Source organism: Amblyomma maculatum, chromosome 9 (genome assembly GCF_055883805.1).
Source record: "Amblyomma maculatum isolate TAMU_Amacu chromosome 9, ASM5588380v1, whole genome shotgun sequence".
NCBI lineage: Eukaryota > Metazoa > Arthropoda > Arachnida > Ixodida > Ixodidae > Amblyomma > Amblyomma maculatum.
In genome coordinates this window covers 6,814,565-6,838,468 of record NC_139352.1, presented here as the reverse complement: position 1 = coordinate 6,838,468, position 23,904 = coordinate 6,814,565, and the positions used below count along the sequence as shown (strand labels likewise).

The 23,904-nt window shown below is 43.7% G+C and overlaps 1 protein-coding gene across 1 annotated transcript; it reads right to left on the bottom strand.

Moving 5' to 3' along the window:
* Positions 1 to 1,006: 1,006 nt before the first annotated feature.
* LOC146178180 (uncharacterized) lies at positions 1,007 to 22,264 on the bottom strand. Its single transcript, XM_084577997.1, has 6 exons — positions 21,893 to 22,264; positions 18,707 to 18,908; positions 14,062 to 14,190; positions 11,776 to 11,844; positions 8,326 to 8,436; positions 1,007 to 3,509 (listed from the first exon to the last, which is right to left on the bottom strand). The coding sequence occupies exons 1-6, from the start codon at positions 22,107 to 22,109 to the stop codon at positions 3,152 to 3,154; spliced, it is 1,086 nt and encodes a 361-aa protein (XP_084434123.1). The 5' UTR covers positions 22,110 to 22,264; the 3' UTR covers positions 1,007 to 3,151.
* Positions 22,265 to 23,904: the final 1,640 nt, after the last annotated feature.

The following is a 23,904-nucleotide window of genomic DNA, read 5'->3' as shown; positions in this document are numbered from 1 at the left end:
TCTTTAATATGGAAGAAAACTTCGGTTCACGTACCGAATGTTTGCAGTCTTCCAGAGCCGAGCTGTAACGTGCGCGGCTTTGAGTTTACACGGACGATGGACATATAAATAGTTGATTCTTGATTCTTTGACAGATGAGTCGGAACTGCTGCTCTCCGACTCGCTGTCCTCAAGCAAAGCGAGCGCAAGAGCGCGACGCGAATCACCATCCATGGCGGCGGCAAATACTGATCGTCTGCTATGGAGCGGCGCGTTGCAGAGACCAGAAGCCAACGCGGCCCACTGGAAATGGATGCGCCAGCTAGCGCATGCGCAAGCGTCGCTCGGAAAGTCACGTCACGCAAACTTCCGGTCGGTTCCCCCGATTTCGGCGGAGCAGTTTTGACTGCTCCGCGGAGCGACCCTTGCTCGGCAATTGCTCCCGTTCTGCGTTTGGAAGACGCGATCCGTGTTCCGGATCTGCGTTTGGAAGACAATTGCTCCGAAAGGAGCAGAAAACGTTGCTCTGGAAGTGCTCCTGTTCTGCGATTGGAATTCACCATTAGTTGCTTCCAGTAAACTGTTATCTGTCATTTTTTTCTTGTCCACAAGAAGTGAACATGAACACTTCTTTTATGATGCACTTTTATCACGCTACAATGTTACTTGAGAAAGGCCAGTTCTCCAGCTGAAACATCACGTAATAAATGCTATTATGGTTTTTTCATTTCTTGATGATTTATCTTTATACTTAAACAGCATCCAAGTGAGCATCTCGCATGCACGTGCACACGCCCTAATAGTTTGCAAGAGTGCAGCAACATGGACAAACAGAGAGAAAAGGGACACAACGGGCACTCCTGTCTGCGTTGCTACACTCTTGTTAGCTATGTATTCCGACTGACTTGCCCAGATTCCTAGATTGCAATTTTAGATTTTAGATTTAGAACCCCCCCCTTACTTCGGTGTAACAATTGTGAAAAAACAGGGTGCTTAGAATTAAGTAAATATGTTTTTTTTTCCCTAAACAACATGAGCATACAGTAAAAAGGTCTCTTGTTAAGATGCTTATGGATAGAACACTGGAATTTAGGTCTTAAATGTTTTTGCCTCAATGGAAAGACTGACGTCCAAAATGTTCGATTCCATAGCGGTTTTGGTAGAAGCGCTATAGAAAATTTTTACCGAGAATTTTTCGATCAGTGCATGTGCCAGTTTTTAGGTAGTCTGATACTGGAAACCATGAACTGCGACCCCAATGATGACTGGTGGTTGACAAAAAAGAAGTACCAAAAACAAATATAAATTTCACTCGCAGGACAGTAATTAGACATTTTTTGCTTAGAGTAATGTCCTTTTCCTTTTCATGCGCAAGGCTGTTGCGGCACAATAACGCACGCCTTGTCAACGAAAGTTTTAGTGGGCACCATCATCGTTTCATTCACGGAATTCACCATTACTAGATATAGACAGTTCGAAAACTATGCTGGCGCGCCGCGCTGCGAAGTGGGACCAAACAATCGCCGATCCAGCGTGAGTTGATCACAAAGCGACCTCAGCACCCCTCTCCCTCGCTGCTGTTGATGGGTGAGGCATAAAATTTAAAATACTACTAACCCTTTTATTAGCTAACGTTTTCAGGTATTAGCCTTACAGCCTCACCCATATACCGCAGCGGGGGAGAGCGGTGCTGCGGTCGCATTGTGATCAACTCATGCCAAATCGGCGATCGTTTTGGCCCACTTCGTACTGCGCAGTTTTCCAACTGTCTATATCTAAGAACGTTGACGGAATTGCTAACACTGTGGCACCACCTAGTGGCAAAATTCAAAAGCATGCCCCTCGCAGTGCGAAAGGAGGGGTGGTTTTTATTTAAGGACGCAGTAGAGAGAGCGCAAAATATAATGAATTATGACAAGCACTTCTAGAAGAAAAAAGAGAGTGTGCACTTATGAAAATCAGCGATATTTTGCTGACATGTTGTCGAGTGGGGTACTACAGTGAAATTAATAGGGTTTCTCTGCTAGATAGCGCTTCAGTTGTTTTTATGTGATTTTCAATGGCAAATACTTTATGAGGCAAAATCTTTTCATCTCCACCATAATCTCATGACATATTTTGGCCGGTGTTCTGTCTCTTTAAGCACGTGATTGCATTGTATATTTCGAAGGGCGCTGCCATGGTTGTTATGCTACATCACATTTGGAAGGTTGTGTTGGCAATCCATCACACATCAGCATTACTTTTGACAAGTTCTGTGTGGTTTGCAACTAAAACCTGCAGGACAAGCAGTCATTATACATTGGTAGTAATTGATCGGTAATGGAAACGCACAGTAACTATCTTGTTCTTAGTGGGCATCTTAACAGTGTCCTGGGAAAAAAAAGTTGCTTAGCAGACACTTCAACTGTGCTGTTATAGATGGTGGGGCAGGTGATGAAGGGTGGCTGTTCCTGGCCCTACAGGGCTGGGACGGTAGGTCAACGCCGCTTGCGGCGGGGGCTAGCCAGCCACCAAATTTTTATCTGTTGTAGGCCGTCATTGCTTAGGTGGTGGACGATGGCTGTTGCGGCACGCGTCTTTCTCTCCCTCTTCTCTTTCTTTTTTCTCTACTTTCTCTCTTCTGTCCATACGAGGCAGCGGAGGTTGCTCAGCACTGCCCATGCATTATCTTTTCTTTCTTTCTACAGTCACAACAACAACAACAACAAGGTGCAAAAGAAAGAAGAAAGAGGTGTCATTAGTGCAGTGCTGGAATAATTATTTAACCACCTGGGTTCTTCAGTGTTCACTGACATCACATGGCTATCTTTTGCGTTTTGCCTCCATCAAAATGCGGCCGTAATTTGATTTCGCACCCTTGTGTTCAGAAATGCCACAACTTCTGTGCCCCCACAACTTCGCCTTCTGGCATAACAGGAGCTGCTGTAAAGAAATTGTGAGTTGCAGCAACTGTGACATGGATGGGACAGTGGACAGCTGAACCCAACCTTGATGGAAGGGATTAAAAGAGAGAGAAGTAAAAAATGGATAGGAAAACGGTCAAGATAAAGTAGAACTCTAACAGAGTCTGTTATCACAGTGGCGTAATGAACTGGGCATTCCTCAAGTTTCAAACTGAAAGCAGTTAACACAACCACATACCACAAAGGTTCGCTTCAAATGAAGAGTCTCAGCTGACACTTGGTGTATCGACGACCAGCTTCAAAATAGCTGACATGAGACGTGCTTGTGTCAAAGAGTCTACCATGCGTAGTCTCTGAGCCACAAACAAGCCAAAGTGTTCAAGGCCGTCTTCAACAACTGGGGGCACAGCACATGGTGCAGGTGAATGCGAAGTAATGGGCTCAGTGACGTCATTGACACTCATTTGTTGCTGCTGTTGAGGTGGCAACATGATTGTCTGCGTTTCCACATCGTAGCAGGGAACACTTTCTCTGACCAGGCTGATCTCCGGACGGAAGGCCTCAGTCATCACAGGCAGTCTGCGATCTAGTGTCTCAACGGCGTTCTTGAACTCCTTGCGCCGCCTGCAGAACATGAAATTTATTTATTTGAACATGTTAGCTGCCAGCACTAAAACGCGTTTCTGCAGGGATGGGTACATTCATTCGTTGAGGGTCAGCAGTGACCCCATTTCACTTAGCTTCATATTATTCAGAATTGCCGCCACTATGTGGCTGAGTAATTACGACATTTTAATAGCACAGTACTCCACTTCACATTTCTCCTCGCTGCCTGTCTAACGACATATTTTAATGGCATTTTTAGCTCAGAAGTGCCTCTATCTACCATATAAAAGGTTACATACACCCAGCGAAGACGATGAGTGAATTAGCTGCTGTTTGCATTGTCTCTACAGTCCCCAGTGGAGTCCCAACATTCATTGTTGCGATCTTGAAGCTGAGCTAGGTCAAACTGTTGTAATGAGATCGGCGCACATTTTTATTAAGCCGCCATGACTCGAAGGAATCATGTGCATGATGCTGTGGAATATTCAATAGCTGTGGAGAAATTTTCCCGCTTTATGCATGGAGAGTGTGCAACCTTGCACTCACTGGGTGTTGCCTATACTCCACACCACTTGTCAGCGATGGAAGCTGCCCAGTCTTGCCCAGTGTGCTATGCCACGGCCACTTAACCCTTTGATTGTTTTTGCCGTACAGGTACTGCAGCCACATTCCATCATGTGGCGTTTTTGCCGTTCGGGTACTGTGCTGAGCGCTGACGTGTAAAATAATTTGACACTGGGGGAGAATTTTTTTCGGAATATTCGACAGACAAAGGATTAATGGAACGCGCACTTGGTGCGACCCCTCGCGCTGTGCCTAAATGGCTGGGCAAGGGCATATGACGGAAGAAGTAGCAGTTTCTGCCGTCATTCTCTGTGAGTGCGACATTCCGGAACAAAGTGTTGTCAGGACGGACTAGCAGACACCGTGGATAGAATATGCATCGGCTCTGTTAGCACGTGTTTCACTGTCAGTAATCTTCCTGTTTACCTGGTTCTGCTAGTTCTGTGTATGTGTGTGGCTGATGCTAGTGTCAATAGTGTCCTAAGGACATCCAGCACTGTCCCAATCAACTGCTGTGTGCCCCTATCAAGCACCGACAGAAGAAAAGGTCTGATGATCTGTTTTCATGAGTTTTTGTGCGATTCACAACACAGAGTAGCGTGGCTTAAAAAATACCCAAGTCCACTTAAGCTCCGCTTTTGAGAGTATGACATGACAGCGCAAATGGTTCCCATCTGCGAAGCTCCCCTCGCAGCTCCTCTTTCGCATACATGCACTTTTCTACTTGCCTAATCACAATATTCTCTTAATTTGTGCTTCTGTTATCTCACACAAGCTCATTCGGCTAGAGTCGTAAGCTACCGCATTTGAGGGCCACTCGACATAGATGTAATAAAGCCGCATTAAAACAAAGCCCTGCGAACATGCTTGCCTGGTCTAGAAGTGTGTCTGACTTTAGCTCCGAGGCTGCAGGAAGTAGGGAGGGGGGTTCGATTTCCACCTCGTCGGAGCAGCCTGAGTTGGTAGTTTTGACCAACTCTGCCATGTCATGTAGGCTCGTGACCTCACAATACTGTCGAACGATCAGTGCCTGGATATATGCCACCTGCCAACTTCCTACTACCTGCAGGAGGCATGCCCGTGATTTTTCGTTCATAGCGCCGATGCCGGATTTTCTGGAGAACATGGCCTTTAACATCATCGCATTAAAATACTTCCTGGGTAGGCCAGCGCAGGAAAAGAAGCAGGTGAGAACCAGGTCCTAAACCTAGTAAACTCACTTTACTTAAAGGGACACTGCAGCACTTTTTGCAGAAATCGAGATTTTAATGGCTTATAACAGTTTATCACGCCGCAAACTCGACTAAGTAAATTTAGGCAGAAACAAGTGCCAATTGTCTTTTTTTTAAGTTAAAATATGTGACCAGCACTGCCGGCACCTCGAGGACTGCGCCGCCGCCTGCGATTGGTCGAGCTGTCGTGACACCGTCGTGAGGACCCGAGACGCTGCCTATATGCATCCTGTGTTGAGCGGCATGTAGATCGCAGCTGTCACAGCTCTCTGCGACGTTATAAAAGCTGTTCTGGCACGTTAAAGTGACTATCTGGGTCTCGTATGTATACGCACCAGATACGGCCGCAAACTATGCAGCAGCATCGACGAAGCGAAGGCCAGCCATCAGCGTCTACTGGCATCGAAATGTGGCTCTAGCATGTAGAACGGCATTTTGCAAAGCTGCATATGTTTTTATTGGCCGAAATTAGATGTATGTGTGGGAGCGTTCAATGACAAAGCGCTTCTAACATTATTTTCCGACTTGGAGGCAGATTCAGGCGTCCCTAACGCTCTGCCTAGTAGAGAAGTGACGAAACCCGTTGAGGTGTTTGCTTGGTGCCTGATTAGCTGCGTGCGAACCGAGTACTCAGTGCATTTTTGATTGTGGTGTAGAGTGTTTTCGATTCTCTTGAGACATGGTGAGACGATGATTCGGAACTGCATGTTCCAGCTACATATTTTGAACATCGCATTGCTTCCCGAAATGTTTACATACAAATAAGATTCAGTTACCAGAAAAATAGTGTCGTCGCTGCTGCGCTTGTCGGTATTGAAGCTTGGTCGCACTTTTTTCCTTGAAGGTTTGTGCTACAGCTCCGTGTTCAGCGAAAATTACGCCCAAGGTAGCAGAGCACCACCGAAGAGCCGGCGCTGGTAAATTTGCCAGCGATGCCAAACTCAACATGTTAAAATGATTCCAGAGCTAAAAATAGTGCGTATAGACATGCAGAACATTAGCTGAAAGTCGTGAGATCAGGCAGCAAGCTCCAATTCAAGTCAAGAATTTGTAATTGTTAGAACGGCAGCAATGGCCTGTACACTTCAAAACATCAAGTCCCAACCTTATGAATGCGATCATGATATAACAGGCAAAATGTTTTACTCGATTCTTAAGCATGTACCAACCAGCCCGTATTTGCCCTCTTCTAGCGTTTTAGGCCCACTCCTCTTTCTCATCTTCATTAATGATTTGTAAAGTAGCATTGATGTTCCAATAAGACTTTTTGCTGACGACTGCATGATGTACAGTAGTGTAAATACGATTGATGATCAGATTAAATTAAATTTAAACCTACAAAGAATAGTCAAATGGTGTAACGACTGGCAGATGGAGTTAAACTTAAAAAAGTCTGCGTTCATGTCAGTAACTAGGAAAATAATGTTTTTAATTTCAATTATCAAATAAATGGTTACATGCTCGAAAGAGTTAATCAGTATAAATACCTAGGCATAATGTTTACATCAGACTTACGATGGAATACCCACATTGAAAATGTCATTTCCAAAGCTTTTAAAACACTATGGTACCTGCAATGCACTATGCACAGTGCTGCCCTGGATGTAAGGTGCCTGGCTTACAAAACTTTTGTCAGACCAATTATCACATATGCTAAAGTAGTATGGGATCCTCACACAGCAACCGTCACAAGCTAGATAGGATTCAGCGACTCACGGCAAAGTTTATCTATAAAAATACCACCGTAACCATTCTCCAACAGACCTCTGCCAACAAGCCCAACAACCAATACTAGAAAGTAGAACCAGGTATGAAAGATAAAAGCTCTTTACCTCATTATCAATAATTATCTAAAAATAAATCAGATTACCTTGAGATCAAAACTAATGAGACATCAAGGTATCGTCATAGTAGATTCATCACATTGCCGGCTATAAAAAATAATTGCTTCAAGTTTAGTTATTTTCCGCGAACTTGTAAGGACTGGAACTCTATTCCAGATTCTGCTGTTCGATCTCCATCATTATGTGAATTTCTGTGCCATTTAGAAAATTTCATCTATGGCACTAGCACAAGGCGATGAGGTCATATTGCTGTTGTGTCAGATGGCTGTTCCGATTTCTGTGTGATGCATTTTTGTTTTGTTTGTGAGTGTATTCAGAGATGATTTTTGATTGACTATTGGTTTTAATTGTGTTCTGTATTGCTAATTTTTTCGTTTTGTATTTTCCACTCCTGTTACAGCCCCTTATGGGGGCTGACAGTATTAATAAATGAAATAAATGAAGTGAATAACATCAGCTGAGTATGTGATCAAAACCAAGCAAAATAGGGCTATCACTCATCAAACTTGGCTTAATTGCATTTAACCAGTTCTAAATTTTTGACGGCCATTTCCATTTGAAATGCAGCCTGCAGCCTTAACAGAACCATGGGATATGGTAAATAATTTGCATTTTTCGAATTCATAAGTGGATTCGAACGGCCGTCTTTGCGTGAAAACATGCTGCATAAACTGCAACATCTGCGCTGTATAGTTTCTAGCACACCTGTATGCCTGGACATAGAAGGCTTGTACGGTGACAGATGTGATACTGTTACACCTTTGCACCACTGCACATGACATGGCTTGTATTCAGAGTCTCTTGCTATAGCAGTACTCGCATGAACATTTTATTCCAGCTTCAGAGAGCACAGTGCACACAAGTCTAGTGCAGCGCCTGAGCCATTCCTCAGGCAGCCATATTGGATTTCCAGTGGCACCTTCTATGGTTTGTGAAACCCGGCAATAGCGCCAAAATATCCATCAGTGTTTGTGTCATTTTCTGGAATGTGTGATCACAATACCATTGTACTAGTGGCGCAGTAAATTGGTGCAAAACCTCACGCTATGGGGGCTTGTTCGTCTCGCCCTAGATCTGAACCGCTTTATCTGTAGTGACACCTTTTCGTCTTTAGGAGTTGCGTGTACAGTATTATGGAGGTGGATTGCGCTTCAGCGGTCATTCATTTCCTCATTCTGTCCAAAACATACTTACTTGTGAAAGAGTGCTCTGGCCCAAGTTATACTGCGTTCCAGTGATGCCAGTGTTCTTTCATCTTCATGCTCAGAGTCCACAGCAAGGTCTTCTTCATCTCCAGAAATCATGCTGCAAATGCCTCAACATCAGTTGTGTTGGTGCTTGTGAACACCATATCATTACCATCAATGGATACAAGTGTAGTTAGGTTCGTAGGGAACATAACTGCACCCGTAGGTAGCATAGGCTGCGTTTGAAGTGTAAAGCACACTCAGAATAAAAATGAAATGCTATTTGAGGGTTTAAAAATGTAGTCTGAGCTATCTGAAACCAGCAGGATTGCTACAGTCACAAATCTTTTTTTTCTTTTTAATTTCTGCTATAAATTAACTTTAGGTGCAATGCTGTACAGGTATAGCCAGAGTATTACAACACTTCAGCACTGAACTTTTTCCATGTGTTCCACATGTGCAGAAGACATGGTAGTTCCTTGAGATCATGTGTAAATGCACTAGCAACATGCGATAATAAATACATAAAGTACTTGCCAGTTTTCGTTTGGTAAAGCAACATGAGTTTTATCGCTTAAATGTGCTCCGTAATATTATGCCAGGAATGCACAATGCACAGTCCTCATGCATTTTCTCATGGATTCAGTAAAGAATGTATATATATATATATATATATATATATATATATATATATATACATTCAATCAAAATCCTACATATCATAAAACCATTTTGAGTCCTGATGATGCACGTGATGCTAGAAATGAAGAAAAAAAGAAGACACTAGTACTGATGGCAAATAGGTCAGCGATGAAATGGCGGGAGACGTGTTACCACGCTCACTGTTTTGTGAAATACTAGCTGCTTTCATTAACTAGTGCAAAAAGAGAGAAAAAAAACAAAACACTTATTTGAAAGATGAAGGCTGCTAAATTTGCTAAATTGAACAAATTAGTGCTAGCCAGTGCACACTCTGAGAGAAAGCTATGAACTACAAGTATACACACTTTTATACAAAGCACCTTAAAGGGTTAAGTACTGCCATTATTGTCACTAGCTATAGGTCTGAAAAGTGCTTGATCGTAAAGCACTCTCCACACAACTCTAGCTGCATTCGTGTGCATACCTTGTTTTTTAGAGAAGTAAAACTTTCGGGACCGCCCCATAGAAAAACAATTATGAAGAACACTTAAGAGCCACCATTAAGGATATGGCTTGCTAGCATAGGCTGCCACTTGATGTATAAACCTCCCTTTAACCAAGCCATATGAGTATGCCTGCATGGCCTAGGTGTAGCGTGCCTGACTCGGCATCCAATTGAGCACTGGAAGGTTGGTTCTTCTTCCACCTTCCAACTCTAAATGAGCAACCCGGTTGGCAGCCCCTCCCAACTTTCTGATAATCATGTGGCCTCGTTAAGTCACACAAACCACCCAAGAATCAGTGCCCGGCCATGCTACCTACCAGCTGCCACCTGGCAGCACCATGCCCATGATTTTCCACTTGCAATGCTAACGCTGACGCCGCTGTTTGTAATAGGGCCTTTAATGCTGTCGGTTGATTAGGTCATACGTATACGATTGATGGTTTTCAATCGGCTGTCAAATGCTAATCAAATATGTGGCCACATTTAGGCAGAGAGTATGAAAAATGTAGAAGGAATAATTATTGGAGGCCGTGTGGTCTCAAATAAAAACAAAAATGGCGCTGGGGTTGTGCCAGGATGTGCTACGAGTTTGGCACTGTTCATGTAGTTATGCTGCTTCTACTGTAGAAGTTTTTTTGATGACAGCAGTAGCAAAGAGAACGAAAATAACTTTGCAAGCTCAGACTTCAGCTTAGATGATAAATCAAGCAGAAATTAGCCTAAAACATTACTAGGGGCCCAATGAAATTGTACTTTCAACATTACCACACTCCTGAGCACAGCAGCAAGGAAGTTCAGGAATACGACATGAATCCTCCAAACCTTTAACAAGTGAAAAGCTCTTTCAGCACCTTTGAGTCGGATGATGGCTCCTAGAGCAAATTTTCGATTTTGACGGCAAACTAGATTAAACGCTGCTGTTCTCTACAAGAAGTGATGCAAAATGTGCCAGCTGTGGAACTACAAAAAGTTCAGAAACCCAAAAACTCAAAGCTGTGCAATGGGCAGAGAAAGATCGAGACGAAAACAAGCATCATCTATTTAGCGATGCTGTTATGAGACCAGCACACTTTCAAAACAGACTTCACCAAATAACATCATTATTGCTTGGTGATTTGGCTTCATTGCATTTTGTTAGTGCAGTTGAGAGAATGGATATGTGAGACTCCCAACAACAACAGGAGCTGAATGGTGACCCACTGCTTCCACACAGAACTGAGAAAAGATATCTGCAGATAAGCGCGCAAAATTTTAACAAGCAATAAACGGGGGAAATGTAGCATTTTGTTTTATTAACATATGATAGCGTTAACGGCCCTGTTTACCAGAAAATCCGGCGTTGGTCTGGCCTTGTGAGAGAAAAATCAAGAGCATGGCGCTGGCAGCCGGTAGTTGGCGGCTGACATGGCCAAGCACTAACTGGACCCAGAGTTGCCTGACATTACATTAGGCAGGAGCTGCCAACTCGGGCCTCTCCTGTCATATGGGAGGGTAATATCACAATGTGACTGCCAAGACCCTTGCATTCATATTACCCTTAGGCCACGCAGGCACGTCCACAGCACAGCTTTTTGCATAAAGTGGTTACCTACGATATCCCATCATCTCCTTAAGTGCGGAGGTTAAGTCTCCCCTATAATTTTTTTTTCATAATCAAGCCTTCTTTAGTGAGGTATTTTTCAGCAAGTTTTCAGAGTGAAATTTCTTTTTTCGTGCCATGTATAAAGGTGGATCCAAAAATGTTGTATATAGTATTTAAAAGACCACCTAAATAAATATATTTAGTATATTTTACAGCAGAAGTGGCAATATATTTCATGTAATGAGTTTTATTTCCAAGACTTTTCAGATTAACATGTTTTCTTCTGTAGCCCTGAAAGACTTAATTTCAAACAAAAATTACACATATGTAATCCATATTTTCAAAAGTAAGAAAATAGCCATTATGCGACCTTTTGTACATTCCGAAATTGCTCTTTATTACTGTTTCTTATTTTTGTATGAATGCTTTGTCAACATTTTGCCATTTTTTCCCCCAAGATTTGGAATGGAAATTCTTTTTTCGTGTCATGTATAAAGCTGAAGTAAATATTACTGATGAGTGTGGAAGAGCATTTAAATAGCTAACCTTTGATGTATGTTATGTCAGGGTTGGTTAACGTTTGCATTTATAAAGTTTTTTCAAGACATCCCAGATTCTACTGCATTTGTCATGGTCCTAAAAAAAGTTAAGCGATACGACCAGCAATGAAGTGTGCATAAGGCAAGGGCTTCGGAATCTTTGATACAATAAAGAAAACTGCCCCTTACCTGGCCTCATGCTCATTGGTGGCCTGCTCCGTTTCATCTGGAGGCTCCTGCTTTATGGACACCATCGGACTTTCAAAAACATGGCAAGGGAAAAAAGAAAATGAATGAATCACATGCTGATTACATAAAACACACATGAGATGTTGGTGAAGAAGAACTTGAGAAAAATGAGGAAAGCCTAAGCAACAACCTATTTTGGTCAGTACTATATAAGTAACGGTTGGACTTTTCAGTTTAAACTGATAAAGACTGACAAAAGTGTACCGATTTTATTTTTTAAAATATGGTTAGTAATAATCTCAACATACAAAGGAAAGACAGATCGTTGTCTAGCATAAGTTACATTCAGCCAAAGCTGGCGAGGAAACAAATAAGGAAGTAAGTCTGAAATGCGATCTGATGGTACAGTACTGTTGGATAAGGAGTGCAGTTGTGCAATTTGAAGTACTGCTAAGCACTGTTTGTCCACTATTATCACCGCCTCAAAGCAATTGGTTAGTTAAGCAGGCTTATCAACTGCACGTAGGACACTGACACAAAGGCTCGCATGAGCATCACAAAGAAGTATCAGGTTCTGGTTACTGCGATGACTGAATGGTATTTGCGTCCGTGTCATCAATGCATAGAAGATATGTGGTGCCCCACTGTCTTGCTCAATCCGGCGCGATAACTCCATAACTCCATGATAACATGTAAAATTACTTTTCAGAAGCAAACGTAGTGCGGGGAAGGGTAGTATGTAATACATTTCCAAAAGGTGCCAAGCAGTGAAAAATATGAATCTGTTTGTCACAGCTGTAGAGAAAAATCTTCTGGATGTGATTTTTTGTTGGGACCAACCCGTCCACATCAACTGCAAAGCAAACTTTTCTGTGTTGTTAATCCTCAGCATATTTATATACACACACACACCCACATATATATATATATATATGAAGGAAAGAAGCCAACAGTCGATGAGGCAAGAAAAACATTGGGGATTGTACTTTGTCTTTTTTTTTTTAAATTTTTACTTCGATAATCACATAAATTAGTGATGTAATCTGATTGCAAGCCAACGTTTCAACAAGAGGCCATGTTTTCATCTTGGCACTCAATATATTGTCTAGCCAATTTCTTCACATTGTTCTATACTTAATTTTCAACACGTGATTGACATCAGATCAAACATTATGTTCAGTTGTACATAACACCTAGAAAACACAAGAACCATGATAGTCATGTCTTCGAAAAGAAGGGAACCAGAAATACATGAAACCTACTTGTGACAAAGAATTATGTTGGAAAAAGGATTGCGATTTCTGTAGCACATAATGAATCCATGTAATCACAAAAAAAATAAAGGATAAATATGTGGCAACATATGCAATATTGTGAACAAAATCTAGGGAAAGAAATAAAAGCATTCATGTAAACAGAAACAGTGTTCCTTGAATCTTTCAGTATGTCTAGCAATTAACCCTGTCAAAGAAGCAACACCTACACCACGTAAATGCCTTTTCCTTCAGAATAATGCATAAAAGAAAAGGGTGTTTAAGCACATGATACCACAGAGGAACATCGGAGGATAGCGATGATTCCGAGAGATATTTACTTGGTGCTGTTCCTACAAGAATGCTGGCACAATGACCTCCCAACTTTTCTCTAATTAGCAACAATTGATTCTATGGATCTTTCCGTGATGTTAGCTTGCACATGAAACAAGCATTCTGTTCTACTATGGCCTCTAGCAAATGATACAGGTCATGTGATTGCTTCTGCATTGAACAGCATTGCAAGAAAAATGGAGCAGCTCCTTTTTGATTTGCCTCTGGATGCATATCTGATGGCGTCTGGCTATGCTGACATTTTCCTGCCAGAAAAATATGCATATTTTTTTTCCCCGAGAAATTGGATTTTAATGTTTTGCCGACACTCATTTCACACTCGTGACATCTACAGTGAAGGTGATTAGCTGATTACCATTTTGAATGGCAGCACAGCCCAGCCTCTGCGATTTGAAACAAAAAAGAAAAAAGGAACTGCGTTAATGCTCTGGAGCTTGCTTTCTTTTTTTTTTTTACTTCTCATAAAGTATATTATCTCAGTCTTCTGAAAAAGTAATGTTTTTGTCATTAGACTGCGGTAATCTGTAAATATGTGTCAACTTCAATAGTTCTTGTCAGAGTCCCCCAAGCTGTAACTGGTTACATAATATATTTAGAATTTCTTCTCAACCAGCACATTCGGAAAGCTCAGTTTTTTCTCAGAAATGCTACAGCAAAAAACCTCAACTATTGCTCTTACCTGTTGTCCAAGTGCAGGGTTGTCTCGTGGTTAACTGATGCCAGCTCTGGGTCGTACACTTCGACACCATTGGCTGCAACCCAGCTGGGATCAATGCCCAGCTCAGCCATGGCATTCTCATTGCTGCCCCTGTAAAATGCAAAATTTATAAACAAGACCCATTTCTGTCTTCTTAACGAAGTCACCACGTTTCTAGGTGTCTGTTAATTTCTAAAATTAGAAGTGTAAGCAACACAATATAGTGTACATGAATCATGACGTGTAAGTTGCCTAGCCGACTAATCATTCATAACACTACTTACTGTTTGTTGGTGCTATGCACATCCAATCTCTCTAAAGAGCTGTGTATCATTTCAAAGAGAGAATACACAGCTAAAATTTGATGTCTCTACTCCTTTAAACAGCGGCAGTTGTGTCCCTTTAGGAGTGCAATCCACCAGAATTGAGAACATAAGACCTAGTTGGTCTGCTTACAAGCTTATTGCAGTTGCTGACAGGCTGTGATGTTCAGCTGTTCGAAATCCAAGTGGTTAAAAGTCAGGTGGTACGTAGAGCTTCCACTATGCCATCGCTCATAACTCACATTCGACTAAAAGATGGTAGACCACAGAGACCACCAGACTATTTACAATGCTGATATAATTTCCTACAGAAATTCTGTACATACATAAAGATATGTGCCATGTAACAAGGCCTTACTTTTGGTTTGAGATGAAAGTACCCATTCAATGAAATGCTCTACTTTCTTCATTTTTTTTAATATCTTTACAGCAAGAGACAGCTTCTTTCCTAGGCTTCCACCATGTTTTATCCCAAACAAACTTGCCTAGAATATGGAATTGTGCACTGGCACAGACAAACAACAAGCCATATAACTACAGTGTTAGAAAAATGCCAGTCCCCCAGATCCACTGCAGCTCTTTCCAGTGTCTCCTTTTCCACACAGGACAACATGTACAGTTCATAAAAACGGTACACTTCTGTTCACAAAAGATGCATCCATTCGCTTCCATGATATTTGCAGTTGAGAGGATGTAGCAGGCAAGCACACGAATATATTAAAAAAGAATGTGCTGCTCTTAGTATAATGGCTTTTTCTGTGTACGCAAAATTTATAGTTAAGGTCATGGTAAAATTTTAAGTTTTATGAATTCACAACTGAAAAAAAAAAAAAAAAGAGTCACAGGACGGTTATGAGTGCGATGTGACAGACAGGAATTTTTCACGGACGTGCTCTCTTTCTCTTTTTTCTCGCACTGTCAGATAGCCGGGGGTGAATGCGGATTTGTCCAGGACTGCAGTGGTACTATGAATTGACAGTGTTTTGAAAGACTGTTTAAAGCAGTGACAGTTAACCTGCATGACTGTTTAGAAATGCTGGTTAGAGTGTCTTCCACATTCTTCCACTATCTCCATACCTTCCTCCGTCCATGGTAGCCATTCTCTGGGTTCTTGCTGTGGCAGCCATCTTTTGGCTACGCATTCTTTCGCTTCTGCCATAATTTCCCAAGCCAGCAGACAACACGTCACCTGCTACCTTCTCTTCCTGCTTAAAATGGGCAGGGGAATTTTCCTGTCTCCACTTTTTCAAGCTGTCTGTGGACATTAACAACACCACTAATGGTGTAAATCTGAGGAACATATTAACAAGAGCTAGCACTCTGCAACTTGTGATGCTCTGTGGTGAACACAACTTGACCAAAATAAATGTATCGGCACTACATCTGAAACACTCACTGCGTACTCCAAATGTACTTTGGTGAAACAGAAAGCTGTCTGGGTACTGCTTGGCATTCCCTTCGCTTCAACAGTAGAGCACCAAAGGGCTTTACAGCTCCTTATAATATGCACTGCAATACTTTCCATGGAATCTGGAAGTATCAAGGAATCGCAAGTCTCATATTTGCACTATATGCATGAGCCATGACTTTCAAGATTCACTTAAAACCTGCATGGCAGCAGGAGGCTCTGAAGCCATGTATAGAAGGTCTGCTTGGAAAGAGCCTGAACCTCACTAACATTCTCCATGCACATTAAATCAATATGGTCATCGAAATATTCAGGCTCCGTGCAGGTATGCCCTTGTCATACAGCTAGCAAACTTCAATGATTACTGGGCAATAACTATGCCATCCGACAGATGGTGCTAGGGCACACGTACGTGTAGCACAAACATGAAGCAGTAAACCAGAAGTCTCATACTGAGACAAGGCATGCTACTAATACAAAGTTGCTCAGTGAAAAGCTAGTAGTATCTCATAGTTCAGCACGGTCCACAGAGAGCGATCGTGGTAAATGCAAATTTTTCAGAAGCATTTCCATCTCACTGGCAAAGGCTAATGACCACCCAAGCCGTCTTTGCAGTGTTCATAGTATAACTACTTTGGCAACACTAGTGGCACACTCCTCATTCCCACCAGTCGCAAAGCACTTCATGCAAGGGGGTGAAAACAAATTAAACACAGGGACGTGATTTACAGTTGTGAGAAAAAGTGGTATACAACACATGCAGCCATTAGTGGAGCTGGGAAAAGCTATCTATAATGTCATCTAACAACAGCAACAGGGACAGCGATACATAATAATGATGATGATGAATTGGTTCACAGGAAAAGAAAGGCACAATATCTGTCACACTTGTTCTGTGGACACCTGCACCGTGAGTGAAGGCTGGAAGGTGGGAGTGAAAGCGGAAAGGGAGAAAGGGGTCCCGTAGTGGAGGGCATGTCAATAAAACGAGCACCACCGCAACTGTCTGGACCCCAGATAGCTGTTGCTAGATAGCATTGCAATACAGTTTTCCCGAGTCCACCACCAGCTGCATGTTGTATACTCCTTTTGCTCACGACTGTACAACAAAAGCGGCATTAGATGGTCTACATCTTACAGCCCGCACAGCTGCTGTTTTTACTAGTCAGTATAGTCTATAAAAATCAGCTGACAAACAAGTCTGTGTTAGTTCGGCAAATTATCACTGAACCAATAGATTTTTTCATTACTTATTTAAAAAATTTTATATCTTGTCTTTTTTTCCCCACCAATATCCCAACAAGCTGAGTGTGGCACTTTTCTCAAAGGCACTTGAGATTCCAATGGTGAATTGAAAACACTCACTGAGGCGGCTCTCATCGAGTTCAAAGTTCACTGAAAACCATCATGTGGCGCCAGCCTATCCCTTTGAGTCTGATGACAACTGACTCACACAGGAAAACTGCTCTTGTTTGAAGAGTAGAGAGTATTCACAGGCACCACAGGGGCTGCCATTTTGTTATTCATAAACCAGAGTGAAATGCCAAGCCTACGTCTAATTAGGCATCACCACCCAGTTGCTCCAACACTGCCATCACATGAGCACCGACCCTTAGACTTGCAAACCAGGGTAACAATGTTGCATTTCCTGTCACATGCAGTACTTTCCTTAAGAGCCTACACACTGAAAAATGAGTCAGTTCTTTATTTTGTGGGGCAGACTATTAACTATGCCAACTGTGCTGTCTTTTAAAAACTCTTCCTATAAATTTCATGAGCATTCAAGCTATGCAATAGATAAAATTTGAACCTGGGCGCTTATTCAACATGGGGCCAGTTGCACACATTGCATCCCATCTGGTGAAAGTTGCTTCAATATATTTACGTTTTTTGCTGTGATACCTTGATTTCTGTAAATCCATAGCGCATTCACCAATCTTTCATTCCTAAGATGAAAGCCTGATGTGATCCATTAGCAACAAAACCTGGCACATGGCATTGACCAACACAACTGTCCAGAAAATTTCACACTGGTGAAGCAGGACTGTTACATCATCACCCTCAACGAGCAACCAGAGCCAAATTTGGAAATGTGTCCTGAACTACATGACATTGTGTGCAATGAAAGTAATTCAAACAACATATGCAATGTGAATTAAAGGCTGCCGTGCATCTCGAACGATTTAACTTTATAAAACAATTAATTTTGCTTGAAAATTTCTTAAATAAAACTTTGGAGTCACAGGCTCATGCTTACGAATCCATGAGCGTTGAGTTGCAAGCTAAACAAGCTATCAACTAAGTCATCCAACGCACACTTTTACGGTTAGAGAACAAGCAGAGTTATATGCTTTAGCCTTCACAGAAATTAAACAGTCTTAACTGCCCTCTGTGACTTTATTCAAACCAAAATGAGTGTGCCAGAACTGAAAGGATGTTCACACTATATATGTGACTAGAGGTTCTGCATCAAGGGCACGTGTATGGGGGATCTAAATGATGGTATTGTTTATGGGGAACATCCCAAAGCGACTAAAACTGGGAGAGATAGCATAACGAAAAACTCCACGAATTTCAGCCACCTGGTTTTTTTTAACATGCACTGGTATTGCACAGCACATGGGTGCCTTGCTCATTTTGCCTTCATCGAAAAGGGGGCCGCCGCGGATGGGATTCGAACCTGCATCAATCCTTAAGCATAGCAGTCGAGCAGCTTAACCACTGCGTCATCACGGCGAGGCAGATTTAACTGAGTTAAGTGGCCTAGCTATCATGTGCCCAATGACAATGGTTCACGTGGTCTTGGTATATGATATTGTAGTTTCACATGGACTATGAGATTTTGATATCAGGCTGTAGAAAGAAGAATGTGGTGAGATGCGTCGGCAACACTCACTCCGCAGCTTCAGTTCCTTGTGCTGCACCTGCTGGAGGGTGGTGCTTTCTCTCGAGCACCTGCCGCATCATGTGGTAGAAGGCCCATGTCTTCACCGGCTTCCGAAAGCGAGGCGTGCACTGACGTCGTTCCAGCAGCTCCTGCTTGCGCACCTTGAAGTACTTGTCCCGCATGTTACGCCACTTGTTCATCGCCTTGTTCCCTGGAGAGTGGTATTTGCACAAACATGCATTGGAAAATGTCTAAGTGTGCACCATGAAATCACCTTTTCATGCTTGCTAGCCTCACCGTGAGCTGGGCTGTTTGCCATGACTAACACTTTTCATGCAAAACTGGGCGCAAAAAAGATCTTAAAAGCAAGTACCCATGAGACATTGCTCATTTCCCAAGAGGTATTGTTTTAGCTACGAGGAGTGGCATAACGCTTTGCAGGCTGATGCATAAATGCCCGCATCACCGCTGACGTGCACTCATAAAAGATGAGACTACACCAATAACCTGCTTCAACTGCATCCTCCCTGGACTTGCAACAAAGCATCACGTTTACTTTTTATGGTGCTGCTCTCGTTTTATACACAGCCCTTGCATGTCATTTATAGGAACAAGCCATGCAACAAAATCTACAGAGGCATATACCCTTGCAGGTGACTTGCACCTAATGAACAGTCACAGTGGAACTGATGGCCCATCCCCGAATTTCGCCCTGAATGCTAGATTTTAATTTATTGTGTATAACAAGTTTTTGGGCAAGTTGATGACTTTCTTCATTCATAACGGCAGTGAAGAAGCACGAATGCTACACTCACAACTAGTTTTATTGGGAACACATTTTTGCGTATATGAAAGCTCTACACGTCTGTGCACTACAGAGGATAAAACAACCACTTGCCAAGTAGCACCAGAAATTTATCTTGAAAGTTAAATTTCAAAGTGTACATAAAGATCGAAGCATCAATAATATATATATCGCTTTTTTCTTTATGCAAGAGGTCTCCAGGAGCTCTCGTGGCATTTTATCCTTGCTCCTGTCTAGAATCCTTATGCAGTCGAAATGTGGCACACACTTCCTGCATGACTGGCAGTGCTCAACGAAGTGCACACTTTCTTTATTCCTTAAATTCCAGTCTGATGGATGTACACTTTTCCGCATGTAAGTGGTAGCTCGTATACCACCCCTGAAGCACACTGCACATAGGGGGTGGAGTGCCTTTTGCACACCCGCTTCTCCTTGTCTCATTTCCGGAGACACGAGGGCGCAGCTTTAAAAGCTTCATCGGAGCCGAAAATGCGAGCGGTGTCCCAAAAAACCTGTTTGCAACTTTCATGTTATATGACACTTTGTGTAGCTGGAAGGCAACTTCCGGTCACAGGATTCTGTCCCTTTCCTTCGTCGTCAGGTTCATCTTACGTGCCTTCACTTTTTTCAGGCAGGCCTCTGCAACAGAAGTCAGGACTGACAAGGGAAAGCCCGTAGCCATATTTATAGCCAATTGATTATCAAAGATGGTCTGCATTTCATGAATGCACGATTTCTCAAGCACTGATTACAGACACAAGCAAGCTATGCCTCTTATCACCTTTTAATGAGTGGAATCGTAAGGCAAGAGTTGCTTTTGAACACGAAGGGCATACATGGTTCTTGCCCAATTTGACTTGTAGATCTAAAAACTGAATTTCGTCGTTTTCCGGTGTCTAAAAGTGAAAATTAGCGCCTTTCCATGAAGATCAAAAAGGTTTTAAGCACTGTTTTTAACATGGACGAGGTCATCAAGGTGTATACCAATACGTTGATGACTTTCTGATCTTTACGAGCTGCCACTTACACACGGAAATGTGTATGTCGGTCAAACTGCCTGATGCATCAATCACCGGCTCGGGGAGCACCAAAGGAACTTAAGGAATAAAGAAAGTATGAACTTGGTCGAGCACTGCCAGTCATGCAGGAAATGTGCACCACGTTTCAACAGCGCAAAAATTTAGGCAGGGGCAAGGATAAAACAGCAAGAGAACTCCTAGAGGCCTATCATATAAAGAAAAAATGCGTATATCTGTATTAGTGATGCTTTGATTTTTATGTACAGTTCAGAATTTAACCTTTAAGGTGAGTTTCTGATGTTACCTTGGCATGTGGTTGTTTTGTCCTCTCTGTAGTGTGATGACATGTACAGCTTTATATATGCAAAATCTGTTCCCAATAAAATTATTTGTGAGTGCAGCATTCGTCCATGTGTTTGCGTGCTTTTTTTCTCTTGTGTTCGTGATCCTTCGCTGCCATTATGAATCAAGGTTTCATTTATTGTGCCCAGAGACGTCTGGTTTTTCATCCGATGCTCAATGATGTCAACTGTTGACGAAACTGGCTTAGCTCCTTGATGGTCTTGTCGGCTCAGTAGGCAATCATGGTCACTCCAAAACATATTTGTAAAGATTCAGTAACATTTAGAAGATAGTGGAGATATCATAAATTAATTTCCAGGAAGTATATGGTTCATCGGCTCAAATGGCATTATAAGAGCACGATAAATAGTGCTGTACAAACGGATATGCAGCGCGCACCCCCCCCCCCCCCCCCCCCACACACACACACACACATTTGTTTATTTTTTCTTTTCACGAGTGGTGCCGTCCTTTTGCATGCCCCCATCATGCGCTCCTGCTGTGATATTTAGAGAGTACATTCCTAATTGGTTATAGAAAAAACGTGTTTACATTCATACCACTTTCGATCATACATATATTGCTTCGAAATGCGACTTCAAAGTACGCGCGTCACGAGATCGCTGCATATGTTCCTAGGGACAGAATGTCCCCATTCTAGCGAATTTTCCTCTCTGCGCCGGTACAAAAACCTTCACTGCGGTTTTGTTCAAGCGGAGCGTAGTACGGTGCAAACAACCGAACAGAATCATAAAAAACAGACGCGCGAACTATAGAAGAGGAGAGTACAGCTGGCAGGAAGGGTCACGCACGCGCCGGCGCATCCAACGAGAAGCGGCGGGCGCCCTTCGCGAGCTCCTCGGACAAACCGAGCGCCGATCTAGCCGGGAGTTCGACGGAGAAAAAGCGCCGCAATGGCGGCACGCTGCTACGCCGCGCGGCTGGGCTATTGGGCGCCGGCGTCGCTCGCGTACTGCGGCGCGCCGTCTTTCCGGCAGGCGCAGCGGAGCGCGTGTATACCGTGTATACCTGAAACGCCGAACTGATGGCCAATAGCTTCCCACGTTGCCTCCTTTTTGGTGACATTCTTGAATTCAACCTCGTTGCGGTCGAAAAGGAATCGATGTTGCCGCACGGCCTCCACGAACTCCTCCACAGGAAAAGACATGTAGAAGCGCCGCACTGTACGCACTTGCTTTCCCGAAGTCTCGCCGGCGGCGGCGTGTTCACGCTCGTGCTGCTGCATCGCCGAGTTCGCGCAGCGGTTCAAGCTTGTTCCCGTTGCTGTCGCTGCCGCGGCGTACGTTGTACGGCAGACTGGTTTGCAGGCTGTTCGCAGGTCTGCGGCGCCGTCAGCTCGCCGCAGGACGCGCAGACGCCGCGCTGCGGCGCCGCCGCAGCTCTCGATTGCGGGCGGTGAGGAGGAGGAGGACCGATGTGGCGCGGCGCAGCGGCGGTCTAGCCACTGTAGCGGCGGCAGCAACGGGTGCTCCGTTGCACGGGCGACGTGCAGGTCTTTCGCTTCTGCCGTGCGCCCACTGACTGAAATAAAAGCTCTACGACACTGGCCGTGGCGATTGTCGGCGGTGAAAGCTTCCCAGGCACTGATCTGCTTTATGAAAGCCACGGGCCTGATCGATAGGCTGTGATTTTGCTGTGATATGACGTACGTGGTATGGCTGTGATGTGAGTATAGTACTTACTTCACCCATCCCTCTCTTACCCATCACTTTTATATCCCCTCACCCTCTCCCCCCAGTGCAGGGTAGCAAACCAGTTCCTTCTTCCGGTTAACCTCCCTGTCTTTCCTCTTCCTCCTCTTCTTCTCCTTTTCGTCCTCACAATCTTGAATTTATTGCCATAACCGATTTTAGCCGATGCGGTTTATCTTAATATGCGCAAAGTACGACTGACAGGAAAAAAAAGCTGTTTGACTATTCCTTTAGCTGGTGCATTCTCGCCATCATGAGCACGCATATATGGGTGTCTCCTGGAGGGCCGACCCTTGTAAGGAGGAGGAGGAGGAGAAAAAGAGGGCAGAAGGTAGGGATGTTAATCAGAAATAATTCCGGTTGGCTACAAGAAAGGCTGCGGCTAAAAAAGGTACGTTGGAAGGAGCCAATCAGTGGTTTTCAAGGTACGTCCGATGGACCCGATGCTTTTTTCCCTGGGATACATCGAAAATATAAAAAAATATCGAAATATCGAAAATATACCGCGCCGTAAGGGCAGGGAGGACTGATTGATTTATAGAAAGGGAAAGGCGCGGTAACTGTCTTGTATTCTGTAGATACCTCAACCGCGCCGTCAGGGAAGGGAGGAAGGTGGGAGTGAAAGTGGAAAGAGAGAAAGAGGAGCCGTAGTGGAGGGCTACGGAGTAATTTCGACCACCTTGGGATCTAACGTGCGCTGACATCGCACAGCACACGGACGCCTCTTCGTTTCGCCTCCATCGAAACGCAGCCGCCGCGAACGGGATCGTACCCGGGTACTCCGCGACAGTCTTACCACTGCACCACCCTGGCGGGGCCATCGAAAAGCCGCAGACGGATCCAAGAAATGGTGGTAACAACTTTTATTGGCACGAAATGAAAGGAATTATTTCGGGCTGGGGCGAGTCTAGGGTGGCCTCCAGTCGGGAGCGACCTCTTGGTGGTGGTGGTGGTGAAAAACTTTATTTAGCGGAGCCGCGAAATACTCGTTACAAGGACTGGGCCGGCTCCTGATCACGGGTGGTGGCCAGCAGGCAGTGCCTGACGGCGACCGCTTCAGCCCAGTCGACCAGTCTCCTTTGTGGAGCCGGTTCTGAGCTGGAGACCGCGATCTCCCAAGCCTCGTTGTCCGTAAGGCGCCATTCGGCCGGTGGTTGAAACTCCGGGCATCTGAACATAATACGTTCGAATGTAGCTCTCGGGGCCTCGCAGAGGGAACATTCGGACTGATGAGTAGAGGGGGAGAAGAGTGCCAGCAGTGCTGGGGAGGGAAAGGTGCGGGCTTGAAGAAGTCTCCATGTTATTTGTTGTGGTTTAGTTAAGGAGGGG